This window comes from Cherax quadricarinatus, chromosome 42 (genome assembly GCF_038502225.1).
Source record: "Cherax quadricarinatus isolate ZL_2023a chromosome 42, ASM3850222v1, whole genome shotgun sequence".
Classification (NCBI taxonomy): Eukaryota; Metazoa; Arthropoda; class Malacostraca; order Decapoda; family Parastacidae; genus Cherax; species Cherax quadricarinatus.
This window is the reverse complement of record NC_091333.1, coordinates 15128924-15148096: the sequence shown is the minus strand read 5'-3', so window position 1 is coordinate 15148096 and position 19173 is coordinate 15128924. Positions and strand designations below refer to the sequence as shown.

At 38.9% G+C, this 19173-nt stretch overlaps 1 protein-coding gene across 1 annotated transcript in view; it reads left to right on the top strand.

The window, feature by feature from the left end:
• Positions 1-19173, top strand: part of LOC128695710 (cilia- and flagella-associated protein 58-like) — a 123880-nt gene that overhangs the window by 17869 nt on the left and 86838 nt on the right. Inside the window, exons 5-10 of the mRNA XM_070093313.1 lie at positions 770-907; positions 1838-1984; positions 2981-3095; positions 3670-3808; positions 7115-7310; positions 12413-12521. Of these exons, the coding sequence (XP_069949414.1) occupies positions 770-907; positions 1838-1984; positions 2981-3095; positions 3670-3808; positions 7115-7310; positions 12413-12521 (844 nt within the window). The remainder of the gene's footprint in view (positions 1-769; positions 908-1837; positions 1985-2980; positions 3096-3669; positions 3809-7114; positions 7311-12412; positions 12522-19173) is intronic.

The following is a 19173-nucleotide window of genomic DNA, read 5'->3' as shown; positions in this document are numbered from 1 at the left end:
GCAGGCCTCCAGAGACAGCACAATGTACGCATCGCCTTACCACTTGAGCCAGCGATCTTACAAGAATCACGCATGCAGCTGAGCTACATGTTTTTCTCGTGATCCGAAGACATTCGGGGCAGTGGTATCTCGAGGATTAATTTCAGGAGGAGGCTGAAATTAATCCTCGAGATACCACTGCCACGAGTGTCCTCGGATCACGAGAAAAACATGTAGCTCAGCTGCATGCGTGATTGTAGGATCGCTGGCTCAAGTGGTAAGGCGATGCGTACATTGTGCTGTCTCTGGAGGCGGTATAAGGTTCATAGAATCGAGTTCTGGCCTGCCTCAGTTTGGTAAATGATTTAAAATCACTTGTTTCGTGATTTCATTGATATATATATATATATATATATATATATATATATATATATATATATATATATATATATATATATATATATATATATATATATATATATATATATATATATATATATATATATATATCGGGGAAGACGGGTCACTTTTTTCCCCCTCATCAAATTCTATGGTTCACCTCGTGTTTCATAGACCCATCTACTGACAGATCACTCCTAAATATCTGAACACATTCACTTCCTCCATACCCCCTCCAATCCGATATCCTACTTTTACATAGCCTCGTCCACGGAAACCTCTGCAACTTCTCTTCAGAATCTCCCAAAAGCAGTGTCATTAGCAAATAGCAACTGTGACAACTCTGTACTTCCATTAATAGCTGAGAGAAACTGTACTCTGGGTTTTATAGGAGGAGCGGGAGAACATGGCGCGACTCCTGGAGGAGGGGAAGGAGGAAGTGATGCGACTGAAGAAGGAGGCGGAGGGGCGAGCCAGAGTCCTGGCCAGGGTGGAGGCCGCGTACAAAGAAACTCTCAACGTTGTCAAGGTTAGCACAGAGCCAGGGCCCAGGCCGGGGTCATAGCCAGGGACCTAGTCAGAGTTATAGCCAGAGCCCTAGCCAGGGTGCTCGTCAGGTCAGTTGCCAGCGTAAAAACCGCTGGACGAAGAGAGGGAGGGAGATTAGAAGGGGAGATGGGAGTATATATAGGAAACGATGGATGGATGGAGATAGGATAAGGGTGTTAGAGAAAGATTATTGGGTGAGTAATAGTGCTTATAACTTTTCCCAATTTGCCTAGTCGTTGATTTATGTTCTCTGAACTTGAAGTCATAATATTTATACTGTCCAGTATGATGGCTTTTCATGCTTTTCACTTTAGTGACTCGTTAGTTTAAAAATTTTTTTTATTGCAATTAACAGATAAGCACGGAAAGTAAAAAGAAAAAGGCATATAAGAAGAAGAAGAAATAGAGGAAAGGAATGGATGCAAGGTGTGACAACTACAAGAATAAGAAAGATACATAATTATCAGGGAATATTTAGAATATTAAAACTAGAGTGGCGAAGCTTTCCGTGTAGATGATATTGAGGGCAGTAGGTAAATTAATAAGAGGCTAAGCTAGGGCTAAAGGAAGGACTTAGAGAATAAACAAAAAATCAAGATATTACGAAAGTATTTATGAAGCAACGGTGAGGTGCAGATGGTAGAGACGTGTGTCAGTCAGCCAATGAATTTGAAAGTTAGGCAGAGCGTAATAGAGTTATAGAAGGTTTTCTGAGTTTAAGGAATTTGGGTATAGCTGAAGTAATTAGGGAAGTGTAGAAAGAATTCGGGGAGTAAGGAATGGATTTTTAAAGTAGGGAACGTATTCAGGAAGTAATAAGGAGAGTAGTGGCATAATACGCACGATTTAACGCAGTTATATTTATACATTTGGATTGACTAGTATTTTTCCACTTCACCTGAGTATTTAGTTAAAAGAGGAGGACATAGTAAGGCTGCAGAAGGAAGCGTCGTCAGTGAGACGCCAGTACGAGCAGCTGGAGAAGACTGTACATCGTCAGGACCAGCGTCGAGCAGACACAGAACTCCAGCTCAAGAACCTCCGTGGCCAGCTCAAGGTACTCTCCAACACACATGTATAAATTACTAATTGAATAATTGTTGGAAACACTTCGTGAACTATATTTATGATAACGAACACTTAACTACTAACTTTGTGATTCAGAACGATTATATTGGTTGATTCGAGTTGTTGAAAGCCTATCAACTGTACCAGCGGTATTAAGGCTGCACATAACCTTTTCACCGCCAGACAAGAATACGTACTTTAATCCTTGAAATAAGAACTAAATTAAACTCTTAGCATATGCCTGGCCCTCGCCAGGCTTGGCCCTAGCCATCCTTGGTCTTAGCTATGCCCTTATTACACGACAAAATCTTCCTTTGGAACTTCACCATTTGTGTCCAAACGGCTCATTGCTGCTTTTATATTTTTTTGCCATTAAGCAAACCTTAAAATTCTCCGCTCACAGGTTTAACTCGTGCATAATTAGGAATCTCTAAGTGGATTGTAATTTTGACTAGTTACCACCAGACAACCCCTCAAGGAAGGTTCCTTGACGTTGGTGAGGGGCTTTTGATCTAGGGAATTGGATCTGTGCTCCAGTTCCCTGAATTAAGCCTGAATACCTTCCACATCCCCCCCACAGGCGCTGCATAATCCTACGGGTTTAGCGCTCCCCCTTAATAATAATAATAATAATAATCACCAGACAATAAATAGTATTAACGAAAACAAATATAGGCACGTTCACCTCTCAGAAAGACTATCTAATACTCTGTTATTTATCATGAACCTTAACGCTAACCTACTTAAGTTTAATGTTTTCCTCGAATAAAATTATAATTACCTGTTAACTTTAGTTTCAATAGCATATATACATCAAATTGGATATATTTCTTGCTCTACATCAACCGAGAGTTCATTTTGAGTATTTTTTGGAGTTTAAAGTATTCTGATGCTTGTGTACAGGTAAATTGCAGCCTTAATGAGCGACGTGTTGTCGATAGCTCTAATCCTGGCAAACTAAGTTTGGTTGTGGTATTAACCACAGGTGGTGGAGAAGCAGGCGGTGACGGAGGAGAGGCAGAGGCAGAAGGTGACTACTCAAGCTGACAAGCTAAAGCGGGAGAGAGATATGTTGCACCGCACCTACGTCAAGACCCTTGGTAGGTCCAAGGCACTTAATGCTCGCAGAGTGCCTGCTTTCTAGAAATATTGTAACCTAAATGTGGTAGCTCTCTTTTTGGTGTTAATAGTTATCTAAAACTACAAGGAAATTATTAAGCTCTCTAGGATACCATACGGTAGCATAAATTATATTTAATAAAACTACTGAGTAATGTCTGGACTTCACTTGAAATACCCCTCAAGGAAGGTTCCTTGATGTTGGTGAGGGGCTCTTGATTTAGGGAATTGGATCTGTGCTCCAGTTCCCCGAATTAAGCCTGAATGCCTTCCACATCCCCCCCCCAGGCGCTGTATAATCCTCCGGGTTTAGCGCTTCCCCTTGATTATAATAATAATAATTCACTTGAAATATAATATCCATTATTTTTTTTTAATTTGATGGACCAGTACAGTGTTCGGTCTGGTTGTACTTAAAATGTGAAAGGCACTAAATGCTTGAGTTTCCTTGTTACAACATTCATAAATAAAAGTTGTTATAGTGTTCATATTCATTTACCAAAGATATGTTGCATGTAACCTGACCAGTGTTACATTGTTTTGTTTTGGTGACAGGGACTGTACAAAAACACGCGGGGCTGGTGCACATTAGGGAGGTTGAACGACAGAACGTTGAGAGGGAGCTTACCAAAGCACATCGTGACCTCATGAAGCAGGACGGCCTCATCACTGCTCTGCAACACGCCAGAAACAGGTACAAATTTATTTCCTTCATTATTTTACAGTCAGAGAGGAAGGGGCGTGATTGTCGCCTGCTAACTCCTCGCCACTTCTGCCTCACATTTTATTATAGACTTGGGTGTAATGATAATATTTCATCTCAAGGTGGAATTGGAGTTACTATTCTTTTCCTCGAATCAAACCTGATTACCTTCCCATCATCACCTATTATTTGATCTCTAGCCGTTCAGAGCGTCTCAGTGAATATAATAGTAACTAATGTATTTCAGTATCTCCGCGACCGAAATACATCTAGTTATTAGGGGTTATTCCACAACCTCAGTCCCCAGTACCTCAGTGCATGCGACTGGAATAGTGCAGAGTGTGGCATCAGTTAATGCAGTTAAAAATTAGCTTTAAAGATACGAAAGGAATCAAAAGAGGCATTCACAAGTCATCATATGGAAACTAATATTCAAATTTCCTCAATAAAAATGATAAATAGGACATACCCAGCCCAGATCTAATTCAGACCTTGCAAAGATATCAGTCTCTTAAAATAGACAAGCGCATTAAGCTTGATTCGTTCAGAAGTTGCACTATCAAGTAGTCTGTATGGACGGGTTGAAATTAATAGATGCAACACAAAAACTATTACAAGAACAATATTTAAAATTTTACACTTCCAAAAAAAGTAAATTGATACATACAAAAGGCAAAGTTAATCAGTTTTTTTTTTTCTCTAAGAAAGACTGACCAGCTTTAAAGAAAGTAAGTTGTATGTAAGCTAAGTGTATATAACGTACAAATTTTGACGATGGTCTTTAGGGGCACACAAATGTTAAAGGCACATAAAAGAGCATGATCTTGATTTACTCTAAGATAACAATATAAATACTGACTTTTGATCAGAAGAAATATTCTTCAGTTAATTCATAGAAACCAATTTGAGTAATAAAATTGGCATATGATAACTTTCACAGCCTAACATCAAGATATTGTTTCCTTTGAGGAAAACACATCAGGAATGAAAGTTTCAAGCCGACCAGAAGATGCGTTTTCCAGTTATTGCACAGAATTCAACAAAATTTGTGCCTACACAGCCTAAACCCATGAAACTTTCCATCATTTTATACGATGTATCGACCATTGAAGATTGATGTTGATCATAATTATTATACCTGAATTATCAGAGGAAAGCGTAAAGTCCGTAGGGGTCATGTAGCGCCTCTGGAATGAGAGGCATTAAAATTCGTTCCAAGCAAGAGGAAGATAAGTCCAATTCCTTGGATCAAGAGCCCTCTCACCAGCTTTAAGGCATAATAATGCAACAAGGTAAAATGCTACTATACCATTTCTAGATTAAAAGTGACAAAATGTCATCTAGAGGCACTGTTAATACAGCAACCTTCTCCTAAGTAGGATACAACCAGTGTTGACATTATGAAGGTGGTCAGAGGAGACTCTCCACCTATCACACGGAGACTCCACATACCACACGGAGGCAACATCTGGGAATGACCTTCGTAGCATTGTGCAGAGGTCACCCAGCATCTCAATACTTCCATCAATCTTACACAAACCTTGGAAATTTGAAGCGGATTAAATAAAGTATTCTCGATTAATGAACGAAAATTTGTGAGAAAGGAAGCGAAAATATTGCTGAGGAATAGGAAAGTTTTCCCTCGGTAAAAACGCGAATTTATATATTTTGTCCACTTTTTTTTCATATACATTCTATTTAAAATTGTTTAAAATCTATAAGTTTTTATCAATTCAGCTTGATAACATTATAAACAAAATGGCATCCACGCAGCCAAAAATAAATACAAAAATACTTCCTATTAAGATAAACCAGCATTTACAGTTTGAAGCTGATCACAAGAGGCATTCTCAAGTTATTATATGGGAAACAATATGCAGCTGACAAGACTGCCATCCCCACGAGCCCCTTTGGGGCGGGGCAGATGGCAGACCAGAGGCCTAGCTTCTCCCTGCGAGCCCCGTGAGGGCGGGGACTGTGGCTAGGCCTGGGGACAGTTGGTCCCAAAGATGAGGGGGTACTTGTACCTCCTCCCATGGGAGACTTAGGTCTCGAGACATTCCCCAGATAGGGAGCCAAGGCCGGGTCACCGCTCTTGGAAAAGACCCGGGCCGGAAGACTACCGGCGAATAAAAAAAATAATTGGCAAATTTAAATTTACACAACTCAGAGTGACAAACTTTGCTTTAATAAAGCCTACCAATGGTAAAAGCTTGAAGCTGATCAGAAAAGTATATTTCCCAGTAATTGATCTGATGCCATTAATTTATATTTTTATTTCAGTAAAATTTCAAATTCTCATCTACTAAGACTAAATTTATAGGTTATCTTTCTTTTAGAATGTATCGTCAGTAATAATTTGGAGTCAGTGGTCAAAATTTGAAGCCGATCAGTTGTCATTCTGCAGTTATGACAGATTCTAACGATTAAAAGATTTTTTCTTTTTTACTATTTTACATCAACAAATTTATCTGCACACAAACGAAACTTAATATACTCTCCTAGTGCTACGATGCATCAGTCATTAAATACTGAAGTGGTTCAAAAGAAGTAAACAATATTATTTAACGTGATTTAAAGAGAATAAAAATTTCCCACTATTTCACACAACATGATCACACCTGCACCTACACATTTGATCTTCACTTTTCTCCGTCGTCGAGTTAAAAACAATTTTTTTTTGAACGTTTGAAGCTACGCCGATGAAGATTTTTTTTAAGTTATACGAGTTATTTCAGGATGCTGGGAATGAGATGAACAACTTTGGCCATAGTTCACGTGAACATGCCAAGTGTTCCAAAATGTGATCCTCGTTTCCCTCGTTGCTCCTCGTTTTGACAATTTGAAATCGATTGGATGAGGCGTTCTCGAGTTATGAACAAAATAAAATGGAAAAGTTGATGGAAGAAAAAAATATGAAGAGAAAAGAAAATACGGGCAACTTCTTAAAGGTCAGATACCTAATAATAAAAGTTTGGTTTTATGACAGCTAAATTAAGCTGCTTCTAAAAGCGGCTTTCCTTTCATATTTTAAGTTGCTTACCGCTAATGGTCACAATTATATAATGTTTGTCATGTGCACCGTCTTTCACAGGCTTTGCCTTGTAACACTTGTTCAGAAAACAAAGGGCCGGCATACTTTAAAAGTATCAGTCAACAACACTAAATATACCTAAATTGGAATTCTCAGTTGTGTAAACACTAAAGTATATAGTTTAGAGGATCCATGATCATATATTTTTTTAAGGGCACATTGGTTATTGAGTTGTGGTGAATGTAGGATGGTATGGCCGGCAGGCAGATGGAGGAGACGGCGCGGGTGGAGGCGCAGGTGGTGGAGATGGCTGCAGAGGTTGAGACGCAGGGCAGGGAGGTGCAGCGAGCCCTGCACACCCAGGTGGTCACCGAGGCTCACCTACAGCAGACATCCACCCTCGCTGATGCTCTCAAGACTGACAACGCCAGCCTCACTAGACAGCTCAGGAACATCAAGGTGACCTTGTATTAATTACGTTACTTATGCTTCCTTAAATTAGACCTTATTATCTGCCATTCTCAGGCGCTGCATGATTTGCGAATTTACCCTTTCACCGTGAATATAACTAAATGTATTATAGTGGCTTTGTGATCAGAAAAAAGTATCCCGGTATTCCATGACCCTAGCTGCTTTAACGTCAACCCACACAAGAGGCATAGTAGTTGAATCTCCAAACCCTCAAGATGCGCATAAGTTAGTTTAATGTCTTCATTATGTACCACATACCCATGGTGATGGCGGTAGTCAACCCATACTCATGATGTGGGCTGTGGTCAGAATATTAAAGGCACATGATGGGTTTAGGGACTAAACCCCAAAGTTCTGATAGTTAAACAAGTTACAGTGGTAGTGAATTATTTACATATTTATATCTGGTTAAAGTCGTAATGTTATTTATGCAGACATAAATTAAGTCACAAATGTTAGTGTAACTTATATGCGGTTTTAAATTACTTTATTACCGTATTTTAGCGAGGCATGGTTGAATTTCAACAATTTAAGGGCAGCTAAAGTCCTTAAAGAGACCTAGGTGCTATTGTTCAATCTTCCCAAGAAGTCCAGGAGCTGGAGTTCAGCACCTTGGTCTCTTAAGGGTGAGGGGCTCATTTTTAAAGGAATTTGACCAAGCTTCCATTTATCGGATCGAACTAGATTGCCTTCCATTCTTCCAGGCATTGTATGACCCCCTACGGATTTAGCGTTCCACCCATAAATATAACTATACCAATTAAACCTTGGAGAAGACCAGGAGCTACAATAATCCCAACCATCCTCTAGCTACAGTACGTATCAGTACTGAAGATTTGAAGCCAGTCAGTTATCACATGGAAACCAGTAACCCAACTCGTTTAATAAAGTTGTCAAATTCGGACTTTCACTCTCTATTAACACTGCAAAATTTCAGTTGAGTAAAATGCACTAGTATTGAAAGTTTGAAGCCGATCAGGCGAAGAATTTTCAGTGTATCTAGCAAAAAAAAAAAAAAAATTGTACCCTAAAATTTAAATGGTAAAATAGACAAGTACACACTCCAATAACAAGCCGAATTTCCTTCTGGATACGATATACATTTGTTGAAAGTGTGAAGCTAATCGCGCTTAAACCACCAACTATTTCCATATATATAAAATTTGCAGATTCGCACCTACACAGGGGACTAACAATCAGACACGTCCTCTAATATACACCAACGCAGAAGATTTGAAGCCGATCAGGTGTTCTAATATTGCATTTGAAAGGCACTCAAGCCACAACTCCATATTAAATTACCAACTTTATAATGGACGTGCACGAGCACAATTATGAAGCCCGGGAGGGGCACATTTTAAATGGTTGGTTATTTTTTTAATTCTTTCATTTTTTTACGTTTTATAATAAACTAGAGAACGTCTCATTCAATTGCCAAATTTTCAATACTGATTAATGCAACTAGCGGCATGTGAAAGTGACCTCTGGTCAGTTTTATGTACACCAGACGTAAATTTGGGTTTTGTGAAATAACTTGAGAAAGCCTCTTCTGATTGGCTTCAAACTTTCAACATTGGTACATCCTACCTAGAAGGAGGTTGGGATTATTACTGGAATGTGTATGTGCCAATTTGCAAGTTTTATTTTAAAATGTAGTCTCTTTTTTCATGAAATATTTTGACTATGCCTCCTCTGAACAGCTTAAATCCGTAATGGCTGACGCATCATATGCAAAGAATTACAACTTTAAGTTAAACTTATAGGTGCAAATTTGCCACTGTACTAACACAGTTAAAAAACTTGGAATCATTGGCTTGAGATAGAAAATGCCTCTTCTGATAGGCTTCAAACTTTTAGAATAAGTATGTTTTATCAGCAGAGAGTGTTCGTTGTCACTGGACTTTGCGAGTCCCATTTTGCCAGTTTTATTACTCAAAGTGTGATATTTATTTCTGTTCAATAAATGAGAATACTTCTTCAGATAAACTTTATACCTTTAATGCTGATGCATTTTATGAGGGATATGATAATTTATAAATTTGTTGTATAGGTGCAAATTTATCATTATCCTAACATGATTAAAACCTTGATATCGTTGGATTCCATGGAATAATTAGAGTATGATTCTTCCTGTAAGACTAACGTGTCTTACAGGAAGCTTAAGTTTAAGTGGGGGGGATGTAGGCTCCAATTTACTAATTTTATTTGTAAAATTTCTAAAGTATATATCATAACTTTTCTGGAGCAGTAAGACATTTGTAAAAAGTTTAACAACCTTTACAACACACATTTACACAGTTCCCAATAGAGATTTCAGTCATATTAATTTATATCTAAGACGTACAATTTATTGTAAATAATAAACCTAATTAAAAATAATTATTTTTTTTACAATACAGTACTATGGTATGTGTCATGCATAGGAAAGTAACTTGTGTGTTTCACTAAGCTCAGTCTACTGGTTTGTCTTGATATAAACGGAAACTCCCTTGAAAACCAATATCCATGGTGGGTGATCTGTTACAGTTTCACAAGAATGAAGTTTATTGCACACTAGGCTAAACTCTATAGACTTATGCTTAGCTAGGTCATGCTCACTAAGGCACACTTGATTATGCTAGGTCACGCCAGGCATACTAGGTATTGCTTACTAGATCATAAACGTTAATGGTACACAATCAGGACAAGTTGATGAATTAAGACACATGCAACACTTGGGTAACTTTATTGTAAAGACCTTTCGCTAATCAGTGACTATTGGGTATTAAATCGTGATGAATGTGAAGCACAGGCAGGAAGGTGGTCGCTTGTATACTGGCGTTAGTGTATATCTGCTTCACTGTATCTGACGCTGGTATACAAGCGTTCATCTTCCTGTCAATGCTACAGGTCCATCAAGAGTAAGGTTGTGTACTATACCTGCTGTTAGGCTGAGAGAGTGATTGTCTGAATTTCTACTGCTTCCAGCTTCAGCACCTTCAAGGTCCGGTAAAGGTCCCAGATTTTTGGTTATCAGACTTTATTGGACTTATCTAAATCATTTGATACCCTCATCACCTTACTCTTTTCTATGTTCACTTTCAACTTTCTACCTTTACACACACTCCCAAACTCATCCACTAACCTTTGCAATTTTTCTTTAGAATCTCCCATAAGCACAGTATCATCAGCAAAAAGTAACTGTATCAATTCCCATGTTGTATTTGATTCCCCATAATTTAATCCCACCCCTCTCCCGAACACCCTAGCATTTACTTCTTTTACAACCCCATCTATAAATATATTAAACAACCATGGTGACATTGCACATCCCTGTCTAAGACCAACTTTTACTGGGAAATAGTCTCCCTCTCTTCTACACACCCTAACCTGAGCCTCACTACCCTCATAAAAACTCTTTACAGCATTTAGTAACTTACCACCTATTCCATATACTTGCAACATCTGCCACATTGTTCCCCTATCCACTCTATCATATGCCTTTTCTAAATCCATAAATGCAATAAAAACTTCCCTACCTTTATCTAAATACTGTTCACATATATGTTTCAATGTAAACACTTGATCTACACATCCCCTACCCACTCTGAAACCTCCTTGCTCATCTGCAATCCTACATTCTGTCTTACCTCTAATTCTTTCAATTATAACCCTACCGTACACTTTTCCTGGTATACTCAGTAAACTTATTCCTCTATAATTTTTACAATATCTTTTGTCCCCCTTCCCTTTATATAAAGGGACTATACATGGTCTCCGCCAATCCCTAGGTACCTTCCCCTCTTTCATACATTTATTATACAAAAGTACCAACCACTCCAACACTATATCCCCCCCCTCCCTGCTTTTAACATTTCTGTCATGACCCCATCAGTTCCAGCTGCTTTACCCCCTTTCATTCTACGTAATGCCTCACGTATCTCCCCCACACTTACATTCTGCTCTTCTTCGCTCCTAAAAGATGGTATACCTCCCTGGCCAGTGCATGAAATTACCGCCTCCCTATTTTTACCCACTTTAGCATTAAAATCCCCAACCACAAGTACTCTCACACTTGGTTCAAAACTCCCCACGCATTTACTCAACATTTCCCAAAATCTCTCTCTCTCCTCTACACTTCTCTCTTCTCCAGGTGCATATACGCTTACTATAACCCACTTATCACATCCAACCTTTATTTTACTCCACATAATCCTTGAATTAATACATTTATAGTCCCTCTTTTCCTGACATATCTTATCCTTCAACATTATTGCTACTCCTTCTTTAGCTCTAACTCTATTTGAAACCCCTGATCTAATCCCATTTATTCTTCTCCACTGAAACTCTCCCACCCCCTTCAGCTTTGTTTCACTTAACGCCAGGACATCCAGCTTCTTCCCATTCATAACATCCACAATCATCTCTTTCTTATCATCTGCACAACATCCACCCACATGCAGACTTCCCACTTTGACAATTATCTTCTTATTCTTTTTAGTAATCTTTACAGGAAAAGGGCCCCTCAAGGAAGGTTCCTTGATGTTGGTGAGGGCCCCTTGATTTAGGGAATTGGATCTGTGCTCCAGTTCCCCGAATTAAGCCTGAATGCCTTCCACATCCCCCCCCCAGGCGCTGTATAATCCTCCGGGTTTAGCGCTTTCCCCTTGATTATAATAATAATAATACAGGAAAAGGGGTTACTAGCCCATTGTTCCCGGCATTTTAGTTGACTTTTACAACACGCATGGCTTACGGAGGAAAGATTCTTATTCCACTTCCCCATGGATATTAAAGGAAAAGTAATAAGACCAAGAACTATTAAGATAAAATCAAAGAAAACTCAGATGAGTGTGTATAAATAAACGTATACATGTATGTGTAGTGTGACCTAAGTGTAAGTAGAAGTAGCAAGACATACCTGTAATCTTGCATATTTATGAGACAGACAAAAGACACCAGCAATCCTACCATCATGTAAAACAATTACAGGCTTTCGTTTTACACTCACTTGGCAGGACGGTAGTACCTCCCTGGGTGGTTGCTGTCTACCAACCTACTACCTATAAACAAATATACTCTTTATGTATTAAAGTAAGTAACTTCTTCAGAGCGAGAAAGAGGAGGTACTGGAGGAGTGCAGGAAGGCTGGTTACCTGGTGACCAAACTACAACGTAATCTCGACACCCGGGACCATGATCTCCAGAAAATTACATCAGGTAGGTGTTATAGTATCAAATAATTTTGAAGCGTTAAATCCACAAGGGTCATACTGTGTATGTGTGTGTGGACGGGGGGGGGGGTTAGAACCCATGAGTGTGTTTAACCTGTAATTAATATATGTATTATTATAGAGAAAATGTGAAAATTGTGTGTTATATTGAAGATGATTTGTGTGTAGTAGCCAAGTTGTGATGTGTATGTTACAGTGATAATAGTATGAATGTAATATGGTGAGTATTTACTATGTGACAGTTTATAGTGAGGATTTAGTGTGTGAGCGTAATATAGTGAGGATTTAGTGTGTGAGCGTAATATAGTGAGGATTTAGTGTGTGAGCGTAATATAGTGAGGATTTAGTGTGTGAGCGTAATATAGCGAGGATTTAGTGTGTGAGCGTAATATAGTGAGGATTTAGTGTGTGAGCGTAATATAGTGAGGATTTAGTGTGTGAGCGTAATATAGTGAGGATTTAGTGTGTGAGCGTAATATAGTGAGGATTTAGTGTGTGAGCGTAATATAGTGAGGATTTAGTGTGTGAGCGTAATATAGTGAGGATTTAGTGTGTGAGCGTAATATAGTGAGCATTTAGTGTGTGAGCGTAATATAGTGAGGATTTAGTGTGTGAGCATAATATAGTGAGGATTTAGTGTGTGAGCGTAATATAGTGAGGATTTAGTGTGTGAGCGTAATATAGTGAGGATTTAGTGTGTGAGCGTAATATAGTGAGGATTTAGTGTGTGAGCGTAATATAGTGAGGATTTAGTGTGTGAGCGTAATATAGTGAGGATTTAGTGTGTGAGCGTAATATAGTGAGGATTTAGTGTGTGAGCGTAATATAGCGAGGATTTAGTGTGTGAGCGTAATATAGTGAGGATTTAGTGTGTGAGCGTAATATAGTGAGGATTTAGTGTGTGAGGGTAATATAGTGAGGATTTAGTGTGTGAGCGTAATATAGTGAGGATTTAGTGTGTGAGCGTAATATAGTGAGGATTTAGTGTGAGCGTAATATAGTGAGGATTTAGTGTGTGAGCGTAATATAGTGAGGATTTAGTGTGTGAGCATAATATAGTGAGGATTTAGTGTGTGAGCGTAATATAGTGAGGATTTAGTGTGTGAGTAATATCTGCTAGGCATGACTAAGCTGTCCACTATTTATCATGAATGGTAATGTGACAGTGATATAGACCTAGTTGTATAATTAACAGTAAAGTGACTTACAAACCATGTAAGGCAAGATCATAAGTGCTTTATTGCAAAACCATGTGCTGACTTAAATAACTTGACATTAAGAATTACCATTGATTTCCATACTTTATATGCCATACTTGTAATAATATCTACTTGTTAAGCTACTCTTTAAAGTTTATATTATTTTGAAGCAGTCTGTTAGATACCGTGTTACTGCGAAATGTATTATAACGCACTCACACCAGAGAGAACACGGGTGGAACCCCTCTATCAAGCAGGAGATACGGGCAATTCTTTTTAACGGTTACTGTCCTGTGGCTCAAATAGCAACAGTTTCGACTCATATATGAAAAACATGGGTTCGATCCTAGCACAAGCGCAACATTGGGTATGTTTCCTTTCACCTGTTGTACCTGTATACCTAGCAGTAATTAAGTACCTCGGGGTTAGGCGACTGGCGTCGTCAGCGTCGGATTTGCCAGTAAGTGTAGGGTAAGTGGTTGTTCAGTGCCCCAACTGCTGAGGACCCCTAAATCATTAACTATTTATTTTTTTAACTTTGTGAGTGCGTCCCCAGCTGTGACATTTGATAGTTTGCAACCCTGTTACTATAAATACTTAATTTCAAATTATATAAACCGTTTCAATTCCGAAATCAAAACGCAATTTTCTAGCTCTTCTCATACTATGTTAAATATTTATTTTAGAAAAGTCATTTTATACAACTTACTGGCAGCGGGGTAGTAGCAGTCATGCAGTCAATGTATGTCTCGTTCTAATGCTAAAAAAATAATTTGCGCTAGTGCAACAGCTAACACTAGCGAGGGGCCCACTAAATGTTACCCTTAGGCTCCCTGGATCCCTAAATCCACTGCTGGTTGGAGGTTATAGCCAGGGAAAGAGGATCAAAATACCTCATTGGAGATAAGGTCGACACAGTATTTTTCTTGGGTTATTTTGAGTTAATACGGAGAAAACCTTTTACCTGGGAGTTAGTCAACAGTTGTGGGTCGCATCCTGGGGGAGAATCTAATAAGGATCCTAATTAAAAGTCACACTTATTGGCTTAACTGGGTAAACTTCGGAATCAATAATGATAATAATAATAATCGAATGAAATCACTCTTCTTCATATGCAGTGCTTTCATGGATTGGTGTAATGTCAAAAATTTGAGGAAAAATGCGCTGTATAGCCCTTGTGGCTTAGCGCTTCTTTTTGATTATAATAATAATAATAATAATAATAATGAGGAAAAATGCAATACCCTGACTGCTTATTGTAAATGACTCACGATAAGATAAGATTTGTTCGGATTTTTAACCCGGAGGGTAAACCACCCAGGATTACCCAAGAAAGTCAGTGCGTCATTGAGGACTGTCTTATTTCCATTGGGATCCTTTAATGTTGTCCCCCAGGATGCGACCCACACCAGTCGCATAACACCCAAGTACCTATACTGCTAGGTGAACAGGGACTGCAATTGTAAGGAAACACGACCACTTATGCGTGTCTAAATTAAACCATCCCTTGTTAAATTAGCATAAATAATTCCAAAAAAAAACGTTATCTATGGAGGCAAAGAAGGGAATGTATGAAAGTATAGTAGTACCAACACTCTTATATGGATGTGAAGCTTGGGTGGTAAATGCAGCAGCGAGGAGACGGTTGGAGGCAGTGGAGATGTCCTGTCTAAGGGCAATGTGTGGTGTAAATATTATGCAGAAAATTAGGAGTGTGGAAATTAGGAGAAGGTGTGGAGTTAATAAAAGTATTAGTCAGAGGGCTGAAGAGGGGTTGTTGAGGTGGTTTGGTCATTTAGAGAGAATGGATCAAAGTAGAATGACATGGAGAGCGTTTAAATCTGTAGGAGAAGGAAGGCGGGGTAGGGGTCGTCCTCGAAAAGGTTGGAAGGAAGGGGTAAGGGAGGTTTTGTGGGCGAGGGGCTTGGACTTCCAGCAGGCAGGCATGAGCGTGTTCGATAGGAGTGAATGGAGACGAATGGTATTTGGGACCTGACGATCTGTTGGAGTGTGAGCAGGGTAATATTTAGTGAAGGGATTCAGGGAACCCGGTTATTTTTATATAGCCGGACTTGAGTCCTGGAAATGGGAAGTACAAAGCCTGCACTTTAAAGGAGGGGTTTGGGATATTGGCAGTTTGGAGGGATATGTTGTGTATCTTTATACGTATATGCTTCTAAACTGTTGTGTTCTGAGCACCTCTGCAAAAACAGTGATTATGTGTGAGTGAGGTGAAAGTGTTGAATGATGAAAGTATTTTCTTTTTGGAAATTTTCTTTCTTTTTGGGTCACCCTGCCTCGGTGGGAGACGGCCGACTTGTTGAAAAAAAAAATCCAAACCACATATAAAGCACGTTGTAATGTACTGTGATTGAATTCATTATCACCTCAGTACGTCTGTACCCCTCTGTGTTAATGCATACTTAAAATTGTACTATTGTACAATTAGGTACCTCACTTTTGTACATTAAATTTTTTTTTTTATATTTTATTTAAAACCATACACAAACATGAGGCACAAGAAATTCAAACAAATATATTGCACTGAATGAAAATCCTTACATCGGATATTGAAACAATACCTATTACCATTACATTGTTAACATTATAACAACTATAACCAATACTATATCTGATGCCGAAGCTTAGACTGTCCTAAACTAAATACATGTGTATAAGTTAACACGCTAGATAACAGGGATATCTTGCTACTCCTACTTACACTTTGGCCACACTTCACAGACACGCACATGCATATATATATATACATACATCTAGGTTTTTCTCCTTTTTCTAAATGGCTCTTGTTCTTCTTTATTTCTTATATTGTCCATGGGGAAGTGGAAAAGAATCTTTCCTCCGTAAACCATGCGTGTCGTATGAGGCGACTAAAATGCCGGGAGCAATGGGCTAGTAACCCCTTCTCCTGTAGACATTTACTAAAAAAGAGAAGAAAAACTTTATAAAATTGGGATGCTTGAATGTGCGTGGATGTAGTGCGGATGACAAGAAACAGATGATTGCTGATGTTATGAATGAAAAGAAGTTGGATGTCCTGGCCCTAAGCGAAACAAAGCTGAAGGGGGTAGAGGAGTTTCGGTGGGGGGAAATAAATGGGATTAAATCTGGAGTATCTGAGAGAGTTAGAGCAAAGGAAGGGGTAGCAGTAATGTTGAAGGATCAGTTATGGAAGGAGAAAAGAGAATATGAATGTGTAAATTCAAGAATTATGTGGATTAAAGTAAAGGTTGGATGCGAGAAGTGGGTCATAATAAGCGTGTATGCACCTGGAGAAGAGAGGAATGCAGAGGAGAGAGAGATTTTGGGAGATGTTAAGTGAATGTATAGGAGCCTTTGAACCAAGTGAGAGAGTAATTGCGGTAGGGGACCTGAATGCTAAAGTAGGAGAAACTTTTAGAGAGGGTGTGGTAGGTAAGTTTGGGGTGCCAGGTGTAAATGATAATGGGAGCCCTTTGATTGAACTTTGTATAGAAAGGGGTTTAGTTATAGGTAATACATATTTTAAGAAGAAGAGGATAAATAAGTATACAAGATATGATGTAGGGCGAAATGACAGTAGTTTGTTGGATTATGTATTGGTAGATAAAAGACTGTTGAGTAGACTTCAGGATGTACATGTTTATAGAGGGGCCACAGATATATCAGATCACTTTCTAGTTGTAGCTACACTGAGAGTAAAAGGTAGATGGGATACAAGGAGAATAGAAGCATCAGGGAAGAGAGAGGTGAAGGTTTATAAACTAAAAGAGGAGGCAGTTAAGGTAAGATATAAACAGCTATTGGAGGATAGATGGGCTAATGAAAGCATAGGTAATGGGGTCGAAGAGGTATGAGGTAGGTTTAAAAATGTAGTGTTAGAGTGTTCAGCAGAAGTTTGTGGTTACAGGAAAGTGGGTGCGGGAGGGAAGAGGAGCGATTGGTGGAATGATGATGTAAAGAGAGTAGTAAGGGAGAAAAAGTTAGCATATGAGAAGTTTTTACAAAGTAGAAGTGATGCAAGGAGGGAAGAGTATATGGAGAAAAAGAGAGAGGTTAAGAGAGTGGTGAAGCAATGTAAAAAGAGAGCAAATGAGAGAGTGGGTGAGATGTTATCAACAAATTTTGTTGAAAATAAGAAAAAGTTTTGGAGTGAGATTAACAAGTTAAGAAAGCCTAGAGAACAAATGGATTTGTCAGTTAAAAATAGGAGAGGAGAGTTATTAAATGGAGAGTTATAGGTATTGGGAAGATGGAGGGAATATTTTGAGGAATTGTTAAATGTTGTTGAAGATAGGGAAGCTGTGATTTCGTGTATAGGGCAAGGAGGAATAACATCTTGTAGGAGTGAGGAAGAACCAGTTGTGAGTGTGGGGGAAGTTCGTGAGGCAGTAGGTAAAATGAAAGGAGGTAAAGCAGCCGGGATTGATGGGATAAAGATAGAAATGTTAAAAGCAGGAGGGGATATAGTTTTGGAGTGGTTGGTGCAATTATTTAATAAATGTATGGAAGAGGGTAAGGTACCTAGGGATTGGCAGAGAGCATGCATAGTTCCTTTGTATAAAGGCAAAGGGGATAAAAGAGAGTGCAAAAATTATAGGGGGATAAGTCTGTTGAGTATACCTGGTAAAGTGTATGGTAGAGTTATTATTGAAAGAATTAAGAGTAAGACGGAGAATAGGATAGCAGATGAACAAGGAGGCTTTAGGAAAGGTAGGGGGGTGTGTGGATCAGGTGTTTACAGTGAAACATATAAGTGAACAGTATTTAGATAAGGCTAAAGAGGTCTTTGTGGCATTTATGGATTTGGAAAAGGCGTATGACAGGGTGGATAGGGGGGGCAATGTGGCAGATGTTGCAGGTGTATGGTGTAGGAGGTAGGTTACTGAAAGCAGTGAAGAGTTTTTATGAGGATAGTGAGGCTCAAGTTAGAGTATGTAGGAAAGAGGGAAATTATTTCCCAGTAAAAGTAGGTCTTAGACAAGGATGTGTGATGTCACCGTGGTTGTTTAATATATTTATAGATGGGGTTGTAAGAGAAGTAAATGCGAGGGTCTTGGCAAGAGGCGTGGAGTTAAAAGATAAAGAATCACACATAAAGTGGGAGTTGTCACAGTTGCTCTTTGCTGATGACACTGTGCTCTTGGGAGATTCTGAAGAGAAGTTGCAGAGATTCGTGGATGAATTTGGTAGGGTGTGCAAAAAAAGAAAATTAAAAGTGAATACAAGAAAGAGTAAGGTTATGAGGATAACAAAAAGATTAGGTGATGAAAGATTGGATATCAGTTTGGAGGGAGAGAGTATGGAGGAGGTGAATGTATTCGGATATTTGGGAGTTGACGTGTCAGCGGATGGGTCTATGAAAGATGAGGTGAATCATAGAATTGATGAGGGGAAAAGGGTGAGTGGTGCACTTAGGAGTCTGTGGAGACAAAGAACTTT